This window comes from Melospiza melodia, chromosome Z (genome assembly GCF_035770615.1).
Source record: "Melospiza melodia melodia isolate bMelMel2 chromosome Z, bMelMel2.pri, whole genome shotgun sequence".
Lineage (NCBI taxonomy): Eukaryota > Metazoa > Chordata > Aves > Passeriformes > Passerellidae > Melospiza > Melospiza melodia.
Genome location: NC_086226.1, coordinates 80,680,289 through 80,698,916, shown reverse-complemented (window position 1 = coordinate 80,698,916; position 18,628 = coordinate 80,680,289). Strand labels below are relative to the sequence as shown.

The window sequence follows — 18,628 nt, the reverse complement described above, 5'->3', positions numbered from 1 at the left end:
GTGAAATACAGGAAAAATTAAATTACACGGGTTTTGTCTGGTCTGGCTGAAATCAAATTGGTGGCAATACTTTAGGAGAAATACATGACCCTTGTTTAGGAAAAATACATATTAAAAATACCATAATCTGGCTGATCAGCTTTGAATTAAATGTCTTTTTTAATATAATTTCATTTGCCACTGAAGTTAATTTCATACTCTGTAACAGGTAGTGTTGCATCTACATTTCTCATGAACTGCGTTCATTCAAAAATGGCCCATCGTAGCTGCACTCTTCTGCTTTGACTTGGCAGCCTTAAAATCTAGATTTTCTGTGCTGAAAGCACTTGGCTTGGTGTGACAGTTCTGCTTGGAGCCTGAGAACTCCACAGGCTGAGTAGAGGAGGAGACAGGACTTGTGGGTGACACTATAAATCTAGTTTATTTGCATTTTTTACAGCCTTCACAACCATATCTGGATAGGGGAGAGACAATTTAGCAGCATAAACATAGAAAAAAAAATTTTTCTTCCCATCGTTAGCCGGTGTGTGGTACCCAAATCACAGTGGCAACGCCCTGTCTGGTGAGAACTGGAGCAGCAGAGAGGATGTGGTTGTTAGAAAACCAGAGTGCAGCACAGTGAAACATAGCAGTGATGGTCTGCCTGGTGAGAGCAAAGTGATGAAGGGAGACTGATTAAAAGGAATCAAAACAGCCTAGCAAAGCAGCTGAGCAGCATTGTGGCATTTTTTGGTTGTTTTTTTGGTTTTTTTGGTTCTTTGGTTTTTTGGTTTTTTTGTGGCAGGAAGGGAATTATGAATTTGACTTTATATTTTTAGAAGGCTAATTTATTATTTTGTGGTATTATATTATATTAAATATGTAAATATTACATTATATTACGTTACGTTACGTTACGTTATATTATATTATATTATATTATATTATATTATATTATATTATATTATATTATATTATATTATATTATATTATATTATATTATATTATATTATATTATATTATATTATATTATATTATATTATATTATATTATATTATATTATATTATATTATATTATATTATATTATATATTATGTTATATTACATTACACTCTATTATATTATATATTGTGCTATATTACATTATATTATGCTATATTGAAACTACACTAACAATTAGAGACATGGTACTTACAGGAGGTTTAAGAAGATACTAATGAAAAACTCGTGGATGTTTCTAGGGTTTTGACAAAGTTGGACTGTGATTGGTTATTAAGTAAAAGCAGTTCACATGTTGGATAAAAAATTTTGAAACTACATTCTAAAGCAGAAAACACAGGAGAAGCAAACGAGATAATATCATTTTTTCTCTCTTTCAAGGCCCATTATTCACTGGTTTATAAGCTGGGTACAGTTACATTTGCGGCCGTCTGTGAGGATTCATCAACATTAGGAGCAGAGCAAGCCATGATCAGGAGATGCAGGATGACCTCTGTAAACCACAGCGTGCCATCACACCCAAAAATTGCTGCCTGCAGCACAGAGAGCCATCCCCAAGCCTGGCTTTCCCCAGGAAGCTCACAAATAGGATAAATCCAGGAAGAATAGGGGATTTAGAGAAGGGATTTTGATAAGGTGAGAGAAGCTCTGCTCTAGAAGTAGCTGGGAAATGGCATTGTTTAGATTATGAGTATTTCAGGGGTTTTTTGCTGTTTATTTTTTTTTTTTTTTTTATTTCCCCTGTTCCTTTACCTGAGTGCCACTGTGGCACAATCTGCAGTTACAACTTCATCTAGAAATGTCACTTCTTGTTTTGAGGTGAGCATCAACAATTAAACAAGCAGCAAACAAGAACAGCTTTTCAGCACTGGATTTATTTTCTGTATATAAATAGTGCTCAGGTGCTTTTCTATTTATGTTTTCATCAACCATGTAACAGAACACTCTAACCCTTACTTCTGATTATTTCTGCTGTTTCTTGTTCTGGTAACATTTCTGTTGATTTTCGCTTTCTCTGATATTTCCAAGCCTTTGTTGAAATGCAGACACAAGAACTGGAAAACAACCCAAATCTGTTTTAAAACCATTATAGGAGTTACCACACTAATTTTATGTGTTTACTTTTTTTTACTTTTTTTTTTTTTTAAGATGTTTTATATCTCAATGTTCAGGAATCTCACTGACTGCAAAATTTATTCTTATTATTGAGAAATAGTGGGTGAGATGATGGAAAAAGGATGGTATATAAAACAGAAGGAGGATTTGTATCAAAAATAGTGTGGCCTGGGAGGTGACAAGGTGGGGTTAAGTCACAGATTGGCCTCGATCATCTTGGAAGTCTTTTCCAACCTAAATGCTTTTGTGATACTACAATTATTTGATCAGTGGGCAAATAGGAAATATTTACAATATGAAAGACTACATTTACAAAATAAATTGCTGATGAAAAAGGCATTAAGCAGGAAAAGGTGTTGATCTGGTCTGCAGACACTCAGCAGAACCACTGTCAGGTAGGCAACTGGATATTGCAGATATTATTCAAACCCAAATATTAGCAATGGCCGTAATTCAATATTCAATTCAAAACTGGATGAGAAATTGTAAATTTTCAGTACTATTGAGCATTTTCAACACAGTTTAGAAGGTGTTCTTAAACATGGGCTTGTTGTGGGTCCAGATGAATCCTTGAGTTATCATAGCACCAGGTACAAGTGGCACTGTGGTGATGATGTTTGCTCTTGCTGGAAAGAAAAAGAGAAAGAAACAACCTACGAAAACAAAGTATAAGGTCCTGGCAACTTCCAAGTGTAATTTTATTGCAGAAGAAAGAAATTCTAACTGATTTTCAAGATTTTGATCAGAAAGATTTTTTTTTATCAATAATTCAGATTTTTTTTTAGGGAAAAAACAGCATCCCCTACACCACTATGCGGTGGAGAGCAAGAAAATTGATCAGAAATATTCTTTAAAGGCTTCAAGGTGTCTGAGAAAGGCCAGAGGACTTTTGAACCTGAAGAATAAGGAATATGGACAGAAAAAAACTTTCTTTTCCTTAAGTTTACTATTCAGTTTTTATGCATAACAGGGATACACCATTAACATCTTTCCTCTTTAATGTTCTTTCGGAACAAATAGCATCTCCTATTTCTTAGTATTTACCAAGTGACTCAATTTGCTGTCAGTTTTAAGTTGCTTGGTAAATCAGGTATAGGACTGAAGAAGAAAAGGAAAGTTCATAAAATTGAGCAGTCCTGTGCCCTGGGGAGAACAGAAGTTTCTGGAATTATTTAAAAAAAACCCAAAAAGGAACAACAAAAACAAATCAACCAAAAGACCCCAAAAACCCAAAAACCCCAAAACCAAAAACATTAAAAGAAAAAACAAGCAAAACAAATTAAAAATGCCAACAAAAAATAAACAAAAACCCAAACCCAACAAAACCCTCACAAACAACCAAAAAACTAAGTAACTCAAATAAACTAAAAAAACCAAATAAACAAAACCCCCCAAAACCCAACACCCAAAACCCAAACAAGACAAGACCAACCAACCAACAAATACCTCAACCAGCAACCAAAAAAACCTCAACAGCAAGAAATCACCACCATCAAAAAACACAACAACAAAAGGAAAAACCCCTCAAAAAACCCCAAAATAAACAAAAGAAAAACAATGAAACAAACAAACAAACAAACAAATAGGGAGAAAAAAACTCTTCTCTTGAGATCTGATTGATGACGTTTATGAAGATTCCATACAGGTCATCAATAAATGAATATATAAATGAATATAAATTCCATTTATATTATATTATATTATATTATATTATATTATATTATATTATATTATATTATATTATATTATATTATATTATATTATATTAATTATATTATATTATATTATATTATATTATATTATATTATATTATATTATATTATATTATATTATATTATATTATATTATATTATATTATATTATATTATATTATATTATATATAAATAATGTTCTATTATTTGTATTACAATTATGTTATGTTATATTTAAACTACACTAAAGAATAGAGAAAGAATACTTACAGAAGTTTTAACAAGACACTAATGAAAAACTCATGGCTGTTTCTCGAGTTTTGAGACAGTTGGACTGTGGTTGGTTATTAAGTAAAAACAGATTCCAGCAACTACTGGCCTCCCCCAGCATTTTGGGTCTGCATGTGGAGTGGAGACTGAATATATTTTGGGAAACAGCTGGAATCAACCTCAATAAACCTTTCAGTCACTGAGGTTTGCATTAGTGATGGCAAAATGGCAGCAAATTTTACACGCTCGCTTCCTACTGGGAAAGTTTGACCTAATTGCAGAGGAATTAATTATCCTGGAGTGGTAAGCTGGGATTTGGCCCTGGCTAGACTAAACTCTGGTGATTTCAGTGGATATCTGCTTTATAAAGAAGTGTGAGGGGGCATTAGGATAATTCTCAGTCTGTGAGGTGGTACAGTGAAAGAAGCATAGCTAGTGAAAAGTAATATAAATATGTATGTAATTGATTTATTCCAGGTCAGCAAGAGACAATAAATTCAGCCAGGAACTTTTGTACTTACAAAATGCATCTCACCTAAAGAGTTTTGCGTGTTACAGAGAATCAGGAAGAAGACAGATAAGTGAAGAAAACCCAGCCAAATATTGGCTGTTTATTTTAGGCAGAGACTTTTCTCTGTCCGCTTACGTAGAGTAGGGCATGTAAGTTTGTATATATGTTTTTTTTGTGTGTTTTTTTTAAATCTGTAGTGTGTCATTGTGTCCTTTTAATGCAGAGTCATGGATAAAATTCACTAGGTTAAAACATGGAATATTTATGAAATGCAGCAATTTGCTCAACGGATGAATATTTCATGACTGATAATTTTTTATGTCTGATTTCTCCAATGTACCTTCAACTTAGTCACAACAATCTTTGATGTAGAAAGTGCTTGCAGAGTGTTGTATACAGTAATTAACATAGACTTTATAATAGGTGGTTTAAGGTAAATTTTAATATTCCAGTGGATTTCATGAAAAGGAATATTTTCTGTTTGGTGAAATCATCAAAAAAAATCCTTGTGAAAAAAGGGCTTGGTGTGGGAAAAGTAAGTGTTGGGAATTAATTTCTGTCTTTTGCATTTTGTCTTTGTCTTTAATTTAAGCCCTTGTTAGATTTCAGCAACTCCACTGACTTAGTTAAGTCAGTATTTAATGTTAACATTAATAATGCTGTATAAAGTTGAGCAATTGACAATGCAGTAAAACTGCATCTGTTAGCATTTGGATCACCCAGTTCTGAACCTGAACTTTTCCTTGCATGAATATTAACTGGAAAGTGCCACGGGGGCCATGCAAATTATTCATGAGTGCGTGTTAAATTCAGAAGGAATTTTTAACTTTAAAAACAAACACATATCTTTGACCTGAAAACTAACAGAAAGCAGTGCAACCTAAAAAAAATAGAAAAATGTTTATGAAAATGTGTTACTTTCATTTTAATTTTTTGAGACAGTGTTTATCGATGCCTAATTTTGAACTTTTTAAAAGTGCTCTAAAATTATTGAGTTTTTTCTTTTTTTTCTCTTGAAAAGATTGAAGTTGAGTTGATTTACTACAAGTATGGAAGTTTTCTTGGTTGACCCAGATAAAAAGTTTTCCACTTCTACTTAATATATACTTTAAACAATATTGTTGGGGAAAGAACCTAAAAAACTGGGAAAACAAACGACAAAAGATTATTTTTCAGGTTTTGTCCTGAACTGAGCAGCTGATGGAGAAAACAAGCTGGTAATTTATTTTTTGTTATTGTATTTAACAGTAATTAAAATCAATCAAAGTCCAACCCAGACTTCCTTTACCATGTGGAGCATCTGCTGGTCATTTTTGCAGATCCCCAGGATGACACACTTAATATATTTACCCTGAATATTTGAGATGGAGACTACGGAAGAAGAAAGGAAATCAATCCTTTTGAATTTAGCATATTTCAATAACCATAACATCTCAGAATGGTTTGGATTGGAAGGGACCTTAAAGCCCAATCGATTCCACCCCTGCAAAGGCAGGGACACCTTCCACTGCGCCAGGATGCTCCAGACCCCATTTAACCTTGGGCACTTCCAGGGGTGCAGGGGCAGCCCCAGCTGCTCTGGGCACCCTGTGCCAGGGCCTGCCCACCCTCCCAGCCAGGAATTCTTTCCCAATATCCCATCCAGCCCTGTCCTCTTTCAGCTTGAAGCCATTCCCCCTTGTCCTGGCAGCCCAGCTGTCTCTATGCATGCCCCATTTCTTTACACCGTTTTTTTTTTTTGTTTTCGACCAGAACACGGCATTACTTGAACCCAGGAGCAAGGACAAAAGGTATTGATTTTCATTGTTCTGGCCTGAAAGGACCCAAGTTGAAAGCATTTCCAGCATTTCCAGCGCCAAGGAGAGCAGGCCATTATGGAACTCCTTGTTTTCGCGATGGGCCGCAGCGGCACGGGGATGTGTGGAAGGCTTCTAGACTCCATCCAACATCAGCTGGATTATTCCCTTCCAGCAGGGAGAGGTTTTGCCGTCTGTTTGCAGAACAGAAGAGGGGAAAATCCAAAATGAAGGGCAGAATTTTAGCTCAGCACCGCAGAGCCTGGCAGCTCTTTTTCCTTCTCAGAGCGGGAGGTGCTGGCTGGGAGCGGTTTTGAGGAAAGGGTGCTAAGCACCCCTTGGAAACCCAAAAACATGCTCTGAAAACGAAAAGATGTGCTCTGAGAGATGTATGGGGAAGTGAGTGAGACACAGGAAAATCCATACGCTCAGGATGAAATAAAAACATCTTAAAAAAAAAAAAAATAAAAGGAGAGAAGAACTCCAAATCAATAGCCCAACTCCTACACTAATCAAAAGTGAAGGGCATGGAGGAGCACCAGAGTGCTCACTGATGGCTGCTGTGAAAATGTTTCTTTCAGGGGTGAATTCAGAGAGGCTGGTGAAGTGTTGGCTTCCAGTCAACTGTTTTATCCACGAGATAAGAGAAAAATCAGCCTAAATGATCTTCCCTTGTTCATGAGAAAAGGCCTTAATTTCTAGTCATTTTCTGAAAAATTAAGAATTATATAGATGAAAAATTAAGAGGAAAAATGCAGCATTTCTGAGAAGAATAAAGGAAACTCGTACCAGGTGTACTTTTTCTATTTCCCATCACACTCCTTGTGCCTAGTTTGCACCTTGTAAAGCCATGCTCATATGAGAAAGAGGGAAAAAATCACCTTCTTTTACACTTGAGCATGTTTCTCATTTGGCATTCCTGTTTGTTAAAGTACAGGTGTCAGCAAAGAACTTTGTGTGTTCAGTAAAACCAGTGTAGGACACAGAAATTTGTTCAAATTGGCCAAAGTTTAAAGTAAGCTTCCTTGCTTCTCATATTTTAGGGCAGAACAATATATTATTTTTGAAGAGCTCTGGCTTCAGCATGGCCTCTGCAGTTACCCTTTTGACACATTGATATATGGCTTATTATTACTGTTTTTAACCCCAGATCTGTAGTAATAAATTTTTGAGATCTAGATTAGGGCAGTGTTTTATTGAAACTGGGTATTACTGACACTGTTTTGCCACAGCCTACATCACACATATTTTTCAATGTACATTCTTCAATGCTGAATGATAATGGATTCAGATAGGTATTTAATCTGGTTGCACTGAAGTTGAATATAAACCAAATATTGGCTGTAAAGTTTATAGGATCTTCTTTTCTTTTTGCCCAGCCAGAAAAGTTAGAAGTGAGTACCTGTGTTTCTATTATTCCTTAAGCAGTAGGTTCCAGTCTCCAAACTCCACCTGAGCAATGAAAATAGTGTTTTATTCATTTAAAATTACCTTCTTTGCCTTCCTTGCACCAGGACTTGATTCTTCTCCCACTCCTGTGCTCATGCCGTGCAGCTTTATGGCAGAGCATTTCCTTTGTTCCTGAATTTACCAAAAAACAATGGAAACCCACAGACTGAGCCAAAGCAACGTGTCTCCCTGCATGGGACCCCTCCAACACCACATTTCTCACTTTAGCTGCCATCTGCTCCTTTGAATTCTCCTCTTGGCACCTTATGCAATTTACAGTTCAGGTTTCCTGTGATGGAGATCGTGTTGTGTTATTAAAGCAGCATGCCAGTCAGGCTGGACAGAGTAACATAGATTTATTGTGAATAAATAGAAGAAAAAAAGCAGTTAATTCTTTTGTTGGGTCTATAATGAAGTCAGTTATTCCCACCAAGAACTGCATGCCCCTGGTTCTATGTAGTTTCATTCATTAAGATTTATTTTTTATGAAACTGTGGCTATTGAGTCCTTTTCGTCTAATTTAAAACTAAAGATTTTTTAACATTCGTGGCTCATTGTTTTAAGAGGTGTTGCCCAATCTTAATGGTTTTATGATAAAGTTGCTGTTGGCCTGCTGGTTTTCACACCTCCGTTGCCCAGAAAGGATAGCAGCACAATCTTTGCAACTGGCACATTAGGTAATTTGCCAAAACTCACAAAGTGTTTGGGAAAGCACTGAAAATTGCAGGATTCATATTTATCCTGAAATTTTAGGGTTTGAAAGTCTCTGGGATTTCCTGCGTACTGATTTAATTTCCCAGTATGTGTTTCCACAAGGCAAAGTGGGCACTCTGGGTGCAATTGCCTGGCAGCAGGCCAGCTCAGGGAAGTTATTTTGGGGTTAAAAATGGCAAATACTGTGACAGAAAGCTCATGCATTAATATTAGTGAGTGACATTACAGGGCTGAATAGAGTTGGTGTTTATTTATCTCAGCTGCCATTTCCTCATTTCTTTGGGGCATTTTTTATGGGCTTTTGAATCCTTTTTTATGCTGCTGGATGTTGTATATTGAACTCTTTCAAGTGTTGTGGTAGAGATAAACCAGCACACGAAGAGACATAACCCAACCTCCTGTACCAGCCCAGAGCCAGCAAACATTCTGTGAACATCTGAGCGGGCTTTTATTGGGTTTTTTGTTTTCTCCCCCAGGTGGGAGAACAGCCATAAAACAAAAGGTATTATCACCATTATGACTTCGCAGTGTGGTATGTGATGTTATTTTAAAATTCCGCATTCACATAAGAACAGGTAGTAAAATTTCCCTTAAAACACACAAAACAACTGAGTGAAACAGCTTCAGGCAAGTGACTGAAATATAAAAGGATGAAATTGTTTGGCTTGAAAGGCAAAGCTTTCTGTCTGTGACTGTGGGGATTTCCCAGGTAGGTTTTTTTCCATCCACAATAACAGATGCTAGCAGGTACCTGCTTCTACAACTGTATTTTACAGCCATTTTTTAGCATTTCATTTTAAGATTATTCGTTTGTTTCCTGGAGAATGCTCTTTGACGCTTGAAGAAGCAAAGTTTTGCACACTGATATGCAGCCTTATCAACTTTTACCTTTTTGAGTACACTTATTTTTTAGGACACCAAAGCGCCAGGGGCACCTTCTCATTACATCTTCTGCTCTTTTGGAATATTCACATATTCTCAAATCTGCATATGGCGTTGTGTATGTGTGTGTAAAACTGTGATATTTCAGGCCATGGCACACTACTCCTCGTTTCAGAATTACAATTTTCAGTACTGTTGTGCCTTTGGCAGCACTGGAATCCTTGGCAAGAACTGGAGCTGACTAAGAACTCAAGAATTGCTTTAAAAATTAATTTCTTTACACTGTTTTCCATTAGAAAGATGATCCTGACAAATACTAGGGCACTCCCTCCTTGTTCTAGAGAGGTCTAAATGTGAAGGCACCTATAAAAAAATCTTTATCTAATCTTGTCTTCTACAAAATGCAGCATTTCACCTAAATAATTTTTTTTTTCATATTTAAACATATTCTCATTCAGCACTGATGACCCTGGTGATTGGTAGAAAAGGAATACCAGTGAGAATGGATTAGATGCCTTTACTGTAATTTTAAGACCCTAGTACTCTAGATTTTAATAACACATGGCATTTTGCTCAGACACCCACTTTTCTGTTAGAATTTATTTTTCTTGAAATAAAACAATGAAGAAAGCGTAAGTTTTTTTTTCACAGATTTTAAGTGCTTAAATCGATGTAAACCTGTGGAAAGTGATACATCTTCTCCACTAAGTGCCAAGGGCCGTTTCTGGGGTTTCTTAATTAATATATTTGTTTTCCATCGCACATCTGTCAGCCAAGCAGAGTTTCGTTAGTTCATGGAGAGTCATCTCTGCCATGCCCTGGTGAGGGGCCTGGCGTGCTCCTCCTGGCTTGGTTTTTGTTCATTTCTGTTCGTTCTGTTGTGCCTTTTTTGTCTGTTTCTTTGGGGCGCTTCTCGCGGTTTCTCAGGTGTTTGTTATGTTTTGGGTTTAGTTTGGTTTTTTTTTTTTTTTTTCCTTTTTGTCACGAGTGAGTGCAAAAGCAGCCTGGACAGCTGGAGCAGGAAGGAAGCAAATGCTGCTCCAAGGGCCTTGGGTGGATGCTGAGTTCTGTCAGATGTGGGGAGAGGGAAGAGACAGGAATCTCAGGCACGTGTTGCCCAAGGAACATCTGCAGCATTAAAATCACATTCTTAATGACTGCAGCTGAGATTTTGGGGAGCCAGTCAGTCCTCCTTGCACACAGGTCCTCTGAGACCCCTGAGATTTGATGCTGAGCAGACTATAATTTGGTTTTGGTGCTTCATTCAGAAAAATGTCATTTTCTCTTGGAGCTCACTGTTCCTCTGGATAATTCTGCGAACCTCTTGTGCAGATTTTGCATAGGGGTAATGCCATATATATCCAAGTGTATTCCTTTGTATATGAGTCTAACGTTTCATTTGAATGTTAAAAAGAACGCTTCACATTAATATAAACTTAGCACAAACTTTAATATAATGCAAAGCTAGTGTAATGTGTCACAAGATATAACATAGCACAGCGGGCTGTTACACTGGATCTGCCTAAACCGAGATATTTATGCTTCAAAATTCCGATTTTTTTTTTTTTTTTTTTTGCCTAGACCTGTCAAGGCTTCTGCCATTGTAACAGAAATAATCAGGAGTCTGGCAGAGATATTCAGATACTATCCAAGCATTGCTTTTCTGCATTATCTCTCTTAAGCTAATGCTGGATGACATGTCACCTCGTACAGGCTTTCCAAACCTGCCCGTGTCTTCTTGATTTTTTTTTTTTTAATCCCACTTATGTCATGCAGCATTATTCACCTCTAAGAAAAACAAAATTAAGTTTTCCCAAGTGAACATCAGAGTTTTTCTGAAGAAGATAAAATCCAATATCTTTCCCACCATATATCTTATTATATTTTGTCAATGATGCATTAAAAGGGGAAGAAGTGCATGGTGAAAAATGCTTTAGAGCTGCAGAACAATTTACAGCTTAAGGTCTTGCAGTGCTGTCATAAGACCATGACTTGGGGATGTCTGTGATTTTTTGGGGGGCTTTTTTTTGGTTTTTTTGGGCGTTTTTTTGGGGGTTTTTTTGTTACATTACTGGCTCCTCTGATGGGGGAGGCTGATGGGGACCCACCACCCACAGCAGTGACTCACCATCCTCTGCCAGCCCATCTGACCCCCTCTCCCCTCCTCTGAAACAAGCAAAGAGCAAATTACACATAATTACCCTGGGGATGAGTCACTATATAAATAGATCTTTTAAAATAACTGAGTGTTTTAAATCACTGCTAATGGGAAAAAAAAATTTAAAAAAAAAAAGGTGGTGTAGTGTAGGAAAATTTTGGTGTGGCAATTTGGTGCGTTTCCTTAAAAGTGGAAAGCGGAGTGCTGATATTGCATTTGAGGTGGTATGATAAAGCAAAATTAGGTATATTCCTTGAGTACTCAAGCTCTTACTGAAGGCTGGTTTTTTAAAACATGGTTTATTAATCTAATGGGAGGTAAAAATATCCTGTCACAAAAATCAAGAGATTAAGTTAATTTAATTTTTTCTAGAAGTCTGTTTGAATTGTGAACAGGCTCAGAACTGCATTTTCATCTCCATTTTTAATACTCATCTTTAATTTCTGTCTAGGATTAATGCAGTATTGACAAGTAGAATTAGGTCTTTTTGCAAAAGCAGTTCTCACCAGCTCTAACTGAGACAGAAAAAGAACACAGTCTATTCCTGGATGAGCTTAAACCAGCAATCAAACAGCCAAAATTAATTAAATAAACAGAAAAGTAAACATTATTGGCATAGCCATTTTGGCATCTGATTTATTCAGCTGAGATTCAGCTACCCTGTTTTATTTAGATGTGTACCTAAGTGCAGAGTGGTCCCTCTGAAACAACCATCAGAGCAGCAACAGAATCCAGCTTTGAATTGCTAATGCTGCTATTCATCCTGATAATTAAGTCTCAGAATATTATTCAAATAGCAGTCTGAAGGAAACGGTTACTGGAATAAATATTCCTTGTATAATTGGACAATTTTGTTTAACCAGTTTTAAAGCAGAGTCTCCAGTACTCTGAATTATTTTTCATTCAAGCAGCAGCAGAGCTGGAAGCTAATATGGATTTGGGGCATTTGTAAAATTTTGACTTCCTGCTTTCATGTTCTGTTCTGTCTGTGTAGTTGTCTCTTCCACTGGTACCCTGAGAAATTGCAACCTACTTTGTTGACTTAATTTTTAGTTTGTTATTTACTTTAGAGCCTGTTTTTTCTAAGATTTAAGTATTCTAAACATTCTGGTTTGGGGGCTTCTTGTTTTGTTGTTTCTGTGGGGTTTGGGGGAACGGGGTTCTTTGGCCTTTTTTTGACTGGTTGGTTGCTTTCTTTGGTTTTTGGAGGTTTTTGTGTGTGTCTATAATCAGCTTTCGTATTGTTAAATTAATGATTTAGCTGATTAGTTCAAGTTGAAAAGAGGGGGATGGTATTTTTCCTTCTTTTCTTTCATTATCTTGAAGTCCTCTACTACCACAAACACATTTTATTTTAGTTTAGGTAGTTAAAAAACTTGATGTGATCTTTACATACGTACACTGCATAATGGATTAGCCTAGTTCCAAAACACACTCTCAAACTTTAAATAAGGAGGTACAGAAGGCAAGGCTCTGCTAAGTACCACATTTAGGCCACTTTAAATTATGCCTGACATCATGATATGGGGTTTTTTTTTCCATGTAGCCTTCTTCAGGGTTTTATCTGAACACCAAAATTTAGAAATAAAAATCACCTGTGTACCTCCAGCCACTGTGGTTAGAGACAAGATGGTTGGCTGGTGCTTGAGAGAGTAATTCATTATTTCCTCTCGATTAGATCTGACAGTCCCCAAAAGGACACCATGCTACTCTGCAATTAGCAATAACTGATGTGTTCAGCACTGGTTGTCACGTACAGTTGCAAGCAGAATATTGTGCTGATTTAACTAAGGCTTATGGCCCTTCTCAATTGCACTTGGTGTCTGTTGACAATTTTTTTGCCAATTTTTTTTCCTCTCCTGGTTTCTCCCTGCAGAATACATGGGGTGATAGCAAAAGTAAAAAAAACAAACAAACAAACAAACAAACAAAAAAAAAAACAAAACAAAAAAAAAAAAAAAAAACCACAAAGAAAAAAAAAAGTCAATTTACCAAGCATGGTGGTGGTGCTGTTTGAGGAAATGTTTGGAGTTTTTAGCCATGCCTTGTGCAAGCTCTGTCAGGGAGGATCAATGCCTGCCATGGATGAAGGAGGGTTGTCTCTGCTGGTTCTGCAAGAAATCAAAACAGGAGGAGCTCCCATTTCAACTGGCAGCAGGCAGTCGTTAAAAGAGAAAAAGCAAAAGTATGGATTACATGTGTTTAATATCTCTACATCGCATTTATGGAGAGTTCTCTCACTTCTAGGTCCTTTTTACAGTATCCAAGTGAGAAACACTTGAATTCAGCTTTTACTGTCATCCAAAACTTTTTCAAGGCTGTTAAGAGACCGTTTTCGTGATGCATGTGTATATAAACCACACTGACTAAAAGAAGAGAAAGAATTAGGTCACTGATGTACTTTTAAAGTTCACTTTTGCTGGGAATATGTCTGTTTCCCTCTTTTGAATGTGAGGGTAATAGATAGTCCAGAGCCATCAGTGCTTTTTGATGGTAACTCAAGGCAATTTAATGGTTATCTGTCAACAAAAGGGAGAGGTGAAGACAGGATTTTTATTGCTTTTCCCAGAAAAATAAACATGTGGAATGGGGAGCCCAGTTACTGTGTGCCTGACAGACAGACAGACAGACAGACAGACAGACAACCCACCCCAAAACTGCCACTTTGGCTCCCCAACTGCCCAATTTCAGAATCAGCAATTCCCACCAGGCTGGGAAGAAGCTGAGTGGAACAGAAGGGGTGGAGGATTATGAGAATAAAGATTTTCGTAATGTCTAATTGCTTTTATGTTGAGAAAATGTAAACAATACAACCATTGGCATTACATGGATTTCTTCATTTGTATTTTTTTTCTCTTTTTCTCTCTCTCTCTCTCTCTCTTTCCCTTCCTTCCTCTTCCCATTCCCTGTCCCTGCCTCCCTCCCCACTCCTGACACCTTTTTGCACAGCCTCCATTGAAGAGGACCCAACTTCAGCAGGTATGAATTATTTACATCACATCTGCACTGTGGCAACCATTTCTTGAGGGCTGCCCTTACTGAAATCATTTTTAGCCTGTTTCATTTTGTGTGTAACTTGGTAAATATCACAGCTGGGATCTATCCTCTTCTGTTCCCCTTTCTTTTTTTTCTCCTTCTCCTCTACTTGGAGTCAGCAGGAAACATAATCCTCCTGTAACATTTAAAAATATCAGTGGCATGTTCCTTCCTTCTTCCATGCTTAAGCTGGCATGTCAGGCTTCAGGTAACAGAATGATTCAATCAGGAGCTGAAAGAAAAAAAAAAAATCAGATCAGTGATTTGTAAATTATTTTTAATTTTTTTTTAATGTTAGATTTTTTTTCTTGTCTTTATGCTGGCAAAACTCAGTCACCTGGATGATGCCCCAAAACTGACATCCTTTAGAGAGCTGGGAACAAGCAGTGAAGGAAAGGAAAAGAAAGGCAGCAGATGCAGAAGCATTGTGCTCAAAGAAAACATTCTCCAAACGATGGCTGGGCTATCTGCTCAGAGAACTTTTATTTCCATTGACAAGCTGCCAAGCAGTGAGAATGGTTACCATCACAGCCATAAAAATTAGTTTAGGAGCTCCCAGAGAGACACAAACGCATCGTGTTTATTTTATTGTGAAGATTAACTATTTCTAATTAATTGGCAATCCATTAGCTGGGGAGTATTTAAAGGAAAGAGAAGACAGTGTACCAGAGAAGGATGCCACTGAGCAGCCTAACATATTTGAAATGGCACTGAGTTGTACAAACTCAGCGAGCTAAAACATCAAATAAATGGGGAATCGCTTTATGGTGGCTTGTTAAAAGAAGGAAAGGCCTCCAGAGGAGCAAAAGAGAAAAGGTGAGGAGAGTGAATGAAGAGAGGAAGATGGCAAGGACGGATTGAACACTGTTTACAACGCTAACCTACAACTGGGGAGCAATATAAGTAATTAGGATACAGCAGAGAATAATAAATGAAAGGACAGAGAACAAAGCCAAGAGTAGAATGTGAGAGAGTTAAGACTAGAACTGAATACAGAAAGAAGCAAAAGGGAGCTTTAAACATGAATGTAGCAGCAAAATGAGCAGGAAGGAGGACTGGAATGAGAAATAACGCTGAAAAAGAGAGAAAAAAGAGGAATTTGGGGAAAAAATGTAGAGTACTCACACACCCCAATGGACCTTGCATTCTAATTACTAAATATCAACTCTTTCAACTCTCCATTTCTTGAGAGATCTGTCAGTCTTGGAGTTTTCATGGAAAGTGTTCTAGCAGAAACCTACTGCAGCCATTCAACATTAGAAAAGGATGTGTTTTTTACTTAGGAAAAAAACAAAACCCCCAGTCTTTTTCCCTTTAGGAAAATGGTTTAAATACTCATATTTTTTTAGAGCGTCTCCCAAAGACTTGGCCTCCCTCTTTGAACACCACTGCTGGTTTTGTGGGAGCCCCTAACTGTGATCTGGCCAAGCTACCCAGAAACATCAGCTGAAAACGTTCAAGAGGAGGAAAGTGGAATTTATAACACAGCCACGTGGGCTGCACTACAGATATGATTTATACTAAGAGAAAAATCCATGCATAAAGTGCAATCTAACATTAATTTCTAGCTTAAAAACTTTAGAAGCAATGCTAGCTCTTCAGATGCTCCCTAATTTATGATTCCTATTGATTTTGCTGTAAGATATGACCAGATGTTGCTGTTTTGAAAGTACAAAGACTAGTTCTGCACTCTTACAGGATTAATACAACTTATTTCTCACATTTTATTGGCATCTGTAAAACTGTGGGTTCTGCTTAAAGCAGATTCCCTTCCCTCAGGGCAGGAATGCAGCCATGCAGTTTGGAAGTTGCAGGGCTGCAGAAAAATAAATAGAAACTGCATGCAAAACCTCATGGACTCACCTAGAGCCTCTCAGTGCATGTGCCTGGTGGGGGCAGTTTTATACAATACCAGGTTTTGCTCTTTTCCACAAAAAAAAAGCGCAGCAATTTTCCGCCAGTTAATGAAATTTATCTAATCATTATCTAATCATAATCAATGCACACAGTATTTTTCCAACAAATGCCTTCACTTGTGAAACAACATGAGGCAGGATAAATTGCATCAAATATTTTTGTGAAGACTTTAAAAATTATTTTGATATTCTATGAAAATTACAAACTGTTAGTTGACCTGTGATCAGGACCAAAACTAAAATTTCCTTTCCTGTTTAATCAAAGGGATGAAACACTGTTGTTTCCCATACTCTGCTTTTTGGGATAGGGCCTAGCTGCTCTGACAAAGCCATCTGTGAGGAATCCCATAGAAGCAAAGTTTTAAAATTTAAAATTTTACTCTGAGCATTGTAACCAGTAAAGTGAAGATTAATAATCCTGTAATAATAAGTGCCCTGTAGCTATCTCCCTATAGAAATTATATTTCACTGGAGTTCCTTGAGTTTCAGAGTGCTCCAGACTAATTATGAAGTCTAATTATAACCCCATGTTTTCACCCAAGTTACTTTACAAGGAAAGATAAAGGAGTTTTTTCAAGGAGTTTTTCCTCACAGTTTCAACAAAGTTTTCCTTAGCAATGCCTCTGGGTAAGCATTATTCCAGATCTTTTTTTTCTTCCCAGTTATATCTATGATTTTATGTCCTTGTGGACACCTAAACTCTGTTTTGAGACACTTCACCATATTTCTTCATTTGTTTTGACTTAAAATCAAATCTAATAAAATAATTTAATTACATTATTGTTTAATTAAATAATTATTTAATAGAAGTAGGAAAATCTCAGGAAAATTCTCTCTTTTCCATGTAGTTTTTTCCCCATCTATAAGCAACATGAGTTTTTGAAAGCTGTTTGTTGAGCCAGGAGGAGACTCCCTTGTTGACAAGTATTTTTCAAAGCCTAATGTAGCAAGGAACTCCTGCTGGATGTCCTGCTGTTTGAAGCTTTTCATCCCAAAAATGTTTCCCCATGGTTTTATGGATTCCTCAAGGAGCCTGGAGTAGTTTCTACAATTATTAAAGAGTAATTCTTCCAACACCTGATGAGACAGAGCACAGCAATTTGTTCACTTGCCTCTACACACTGATTTTGACTGAGGTAATAAATACATCTCCTTTGAGATCCCCATTAACTGGAGCCATTCCTTGCCTCTGCCACTGATTTTACTACTATTATTATTATTATTATTATTATTATTATTATTATTATTATTATTATTATTATTAGTTGTTGTTTTGTTGTTGTTGTTGTTGTTTTTGTTATTATTGTTATTATTGTTATTATTACTTTTTTTAGATTATAATGCTTTAGGAAACGTAGCGTTCTCATTTTTGCCTTCCATCTTTATAACACGCAAACACATTTAAAGTTTCATGGTAACAAAAGCTCTTTTACAGGGTGAGATCTGCTATTGTCTTTAAAGTTTAGGTGTTGTAGAGATTAAAGCTTCACTACATGGCAGGGCCTCCTTCTTCAAAGACATGGCTAAAAAATAATCCCTTCAACAACCTTGTGGCAGAGTATATAAGCTGCATTGAATATTTGTGTATCTAAGAAAAATTATATTACCCTTCCAAAATTCCACGTGAGATCTACCCTGTTCCCTCTTTATTTATATTTTTTGACTTACATAGAAGTTATTTTAGCATGTTTTTCCTAAAGAAGTAAATAACATGGGGGGGAAAAAATCACTTTTGAGAAAGAATAAAAGCTGAAAATGCTTTATCAAATGAAAGAGACTTTGGCTGCAAAAATCTATAGAATTAAGTTTATTTTATTAAAGGAAATTAATGGCATTTTAGAAAATGGAAGAGCACAAGTTCCAGGATGAAAGTTGTACTAGACATAGTAATTACAGTTATCAAAAAGTCATGAGAAATAGAGATCTAAAACTATTAAGAGTTTGCCCTTAACTGCTTACCCATTACCCTTACTCTAGGAGCATGGTGTTAAGCAATGCCTGAAATATAATTCCAGAATAAAAATCGAAACAGAAGTTGCATGCTTTGTTTTGGTTCTGCTAGGAGAACTCCAGGTTCCTCTGGTGCTTGTTTTCTTCCTTGGATCTCATG

The 18,628-nt window shown here is 36.7% G+C and overlaps 1 protein-coding gene across 2 annotated transcripts in view; it reads left to right on the top strand.

Moving 5' to 3' along the window:
• Positions 1–18,628, top strand: part of EDIL3 (EGF like repeats and discoidin domains 3) — a 235,995-nt gene that overhangs the window by 82,828 nt on the left and 134,539 nt on the right. The window contains exon 3 of one of the 2 annotated variants that reach the window (XM_063180902.1): positions 14,516–14,545. The exons of the other annotated variant lie outside the window; for it this stretch is intronic. Within the exon in view, the coding sequence (XP_063036972.1) occupies positions 14,516–14,545 (30 nt within the window). The remainder of the gene's footprint in view (positions 1–14,515; positions 14,546–18,628) is intronic. 2 annotated transcript variants of the gene reach the window in all.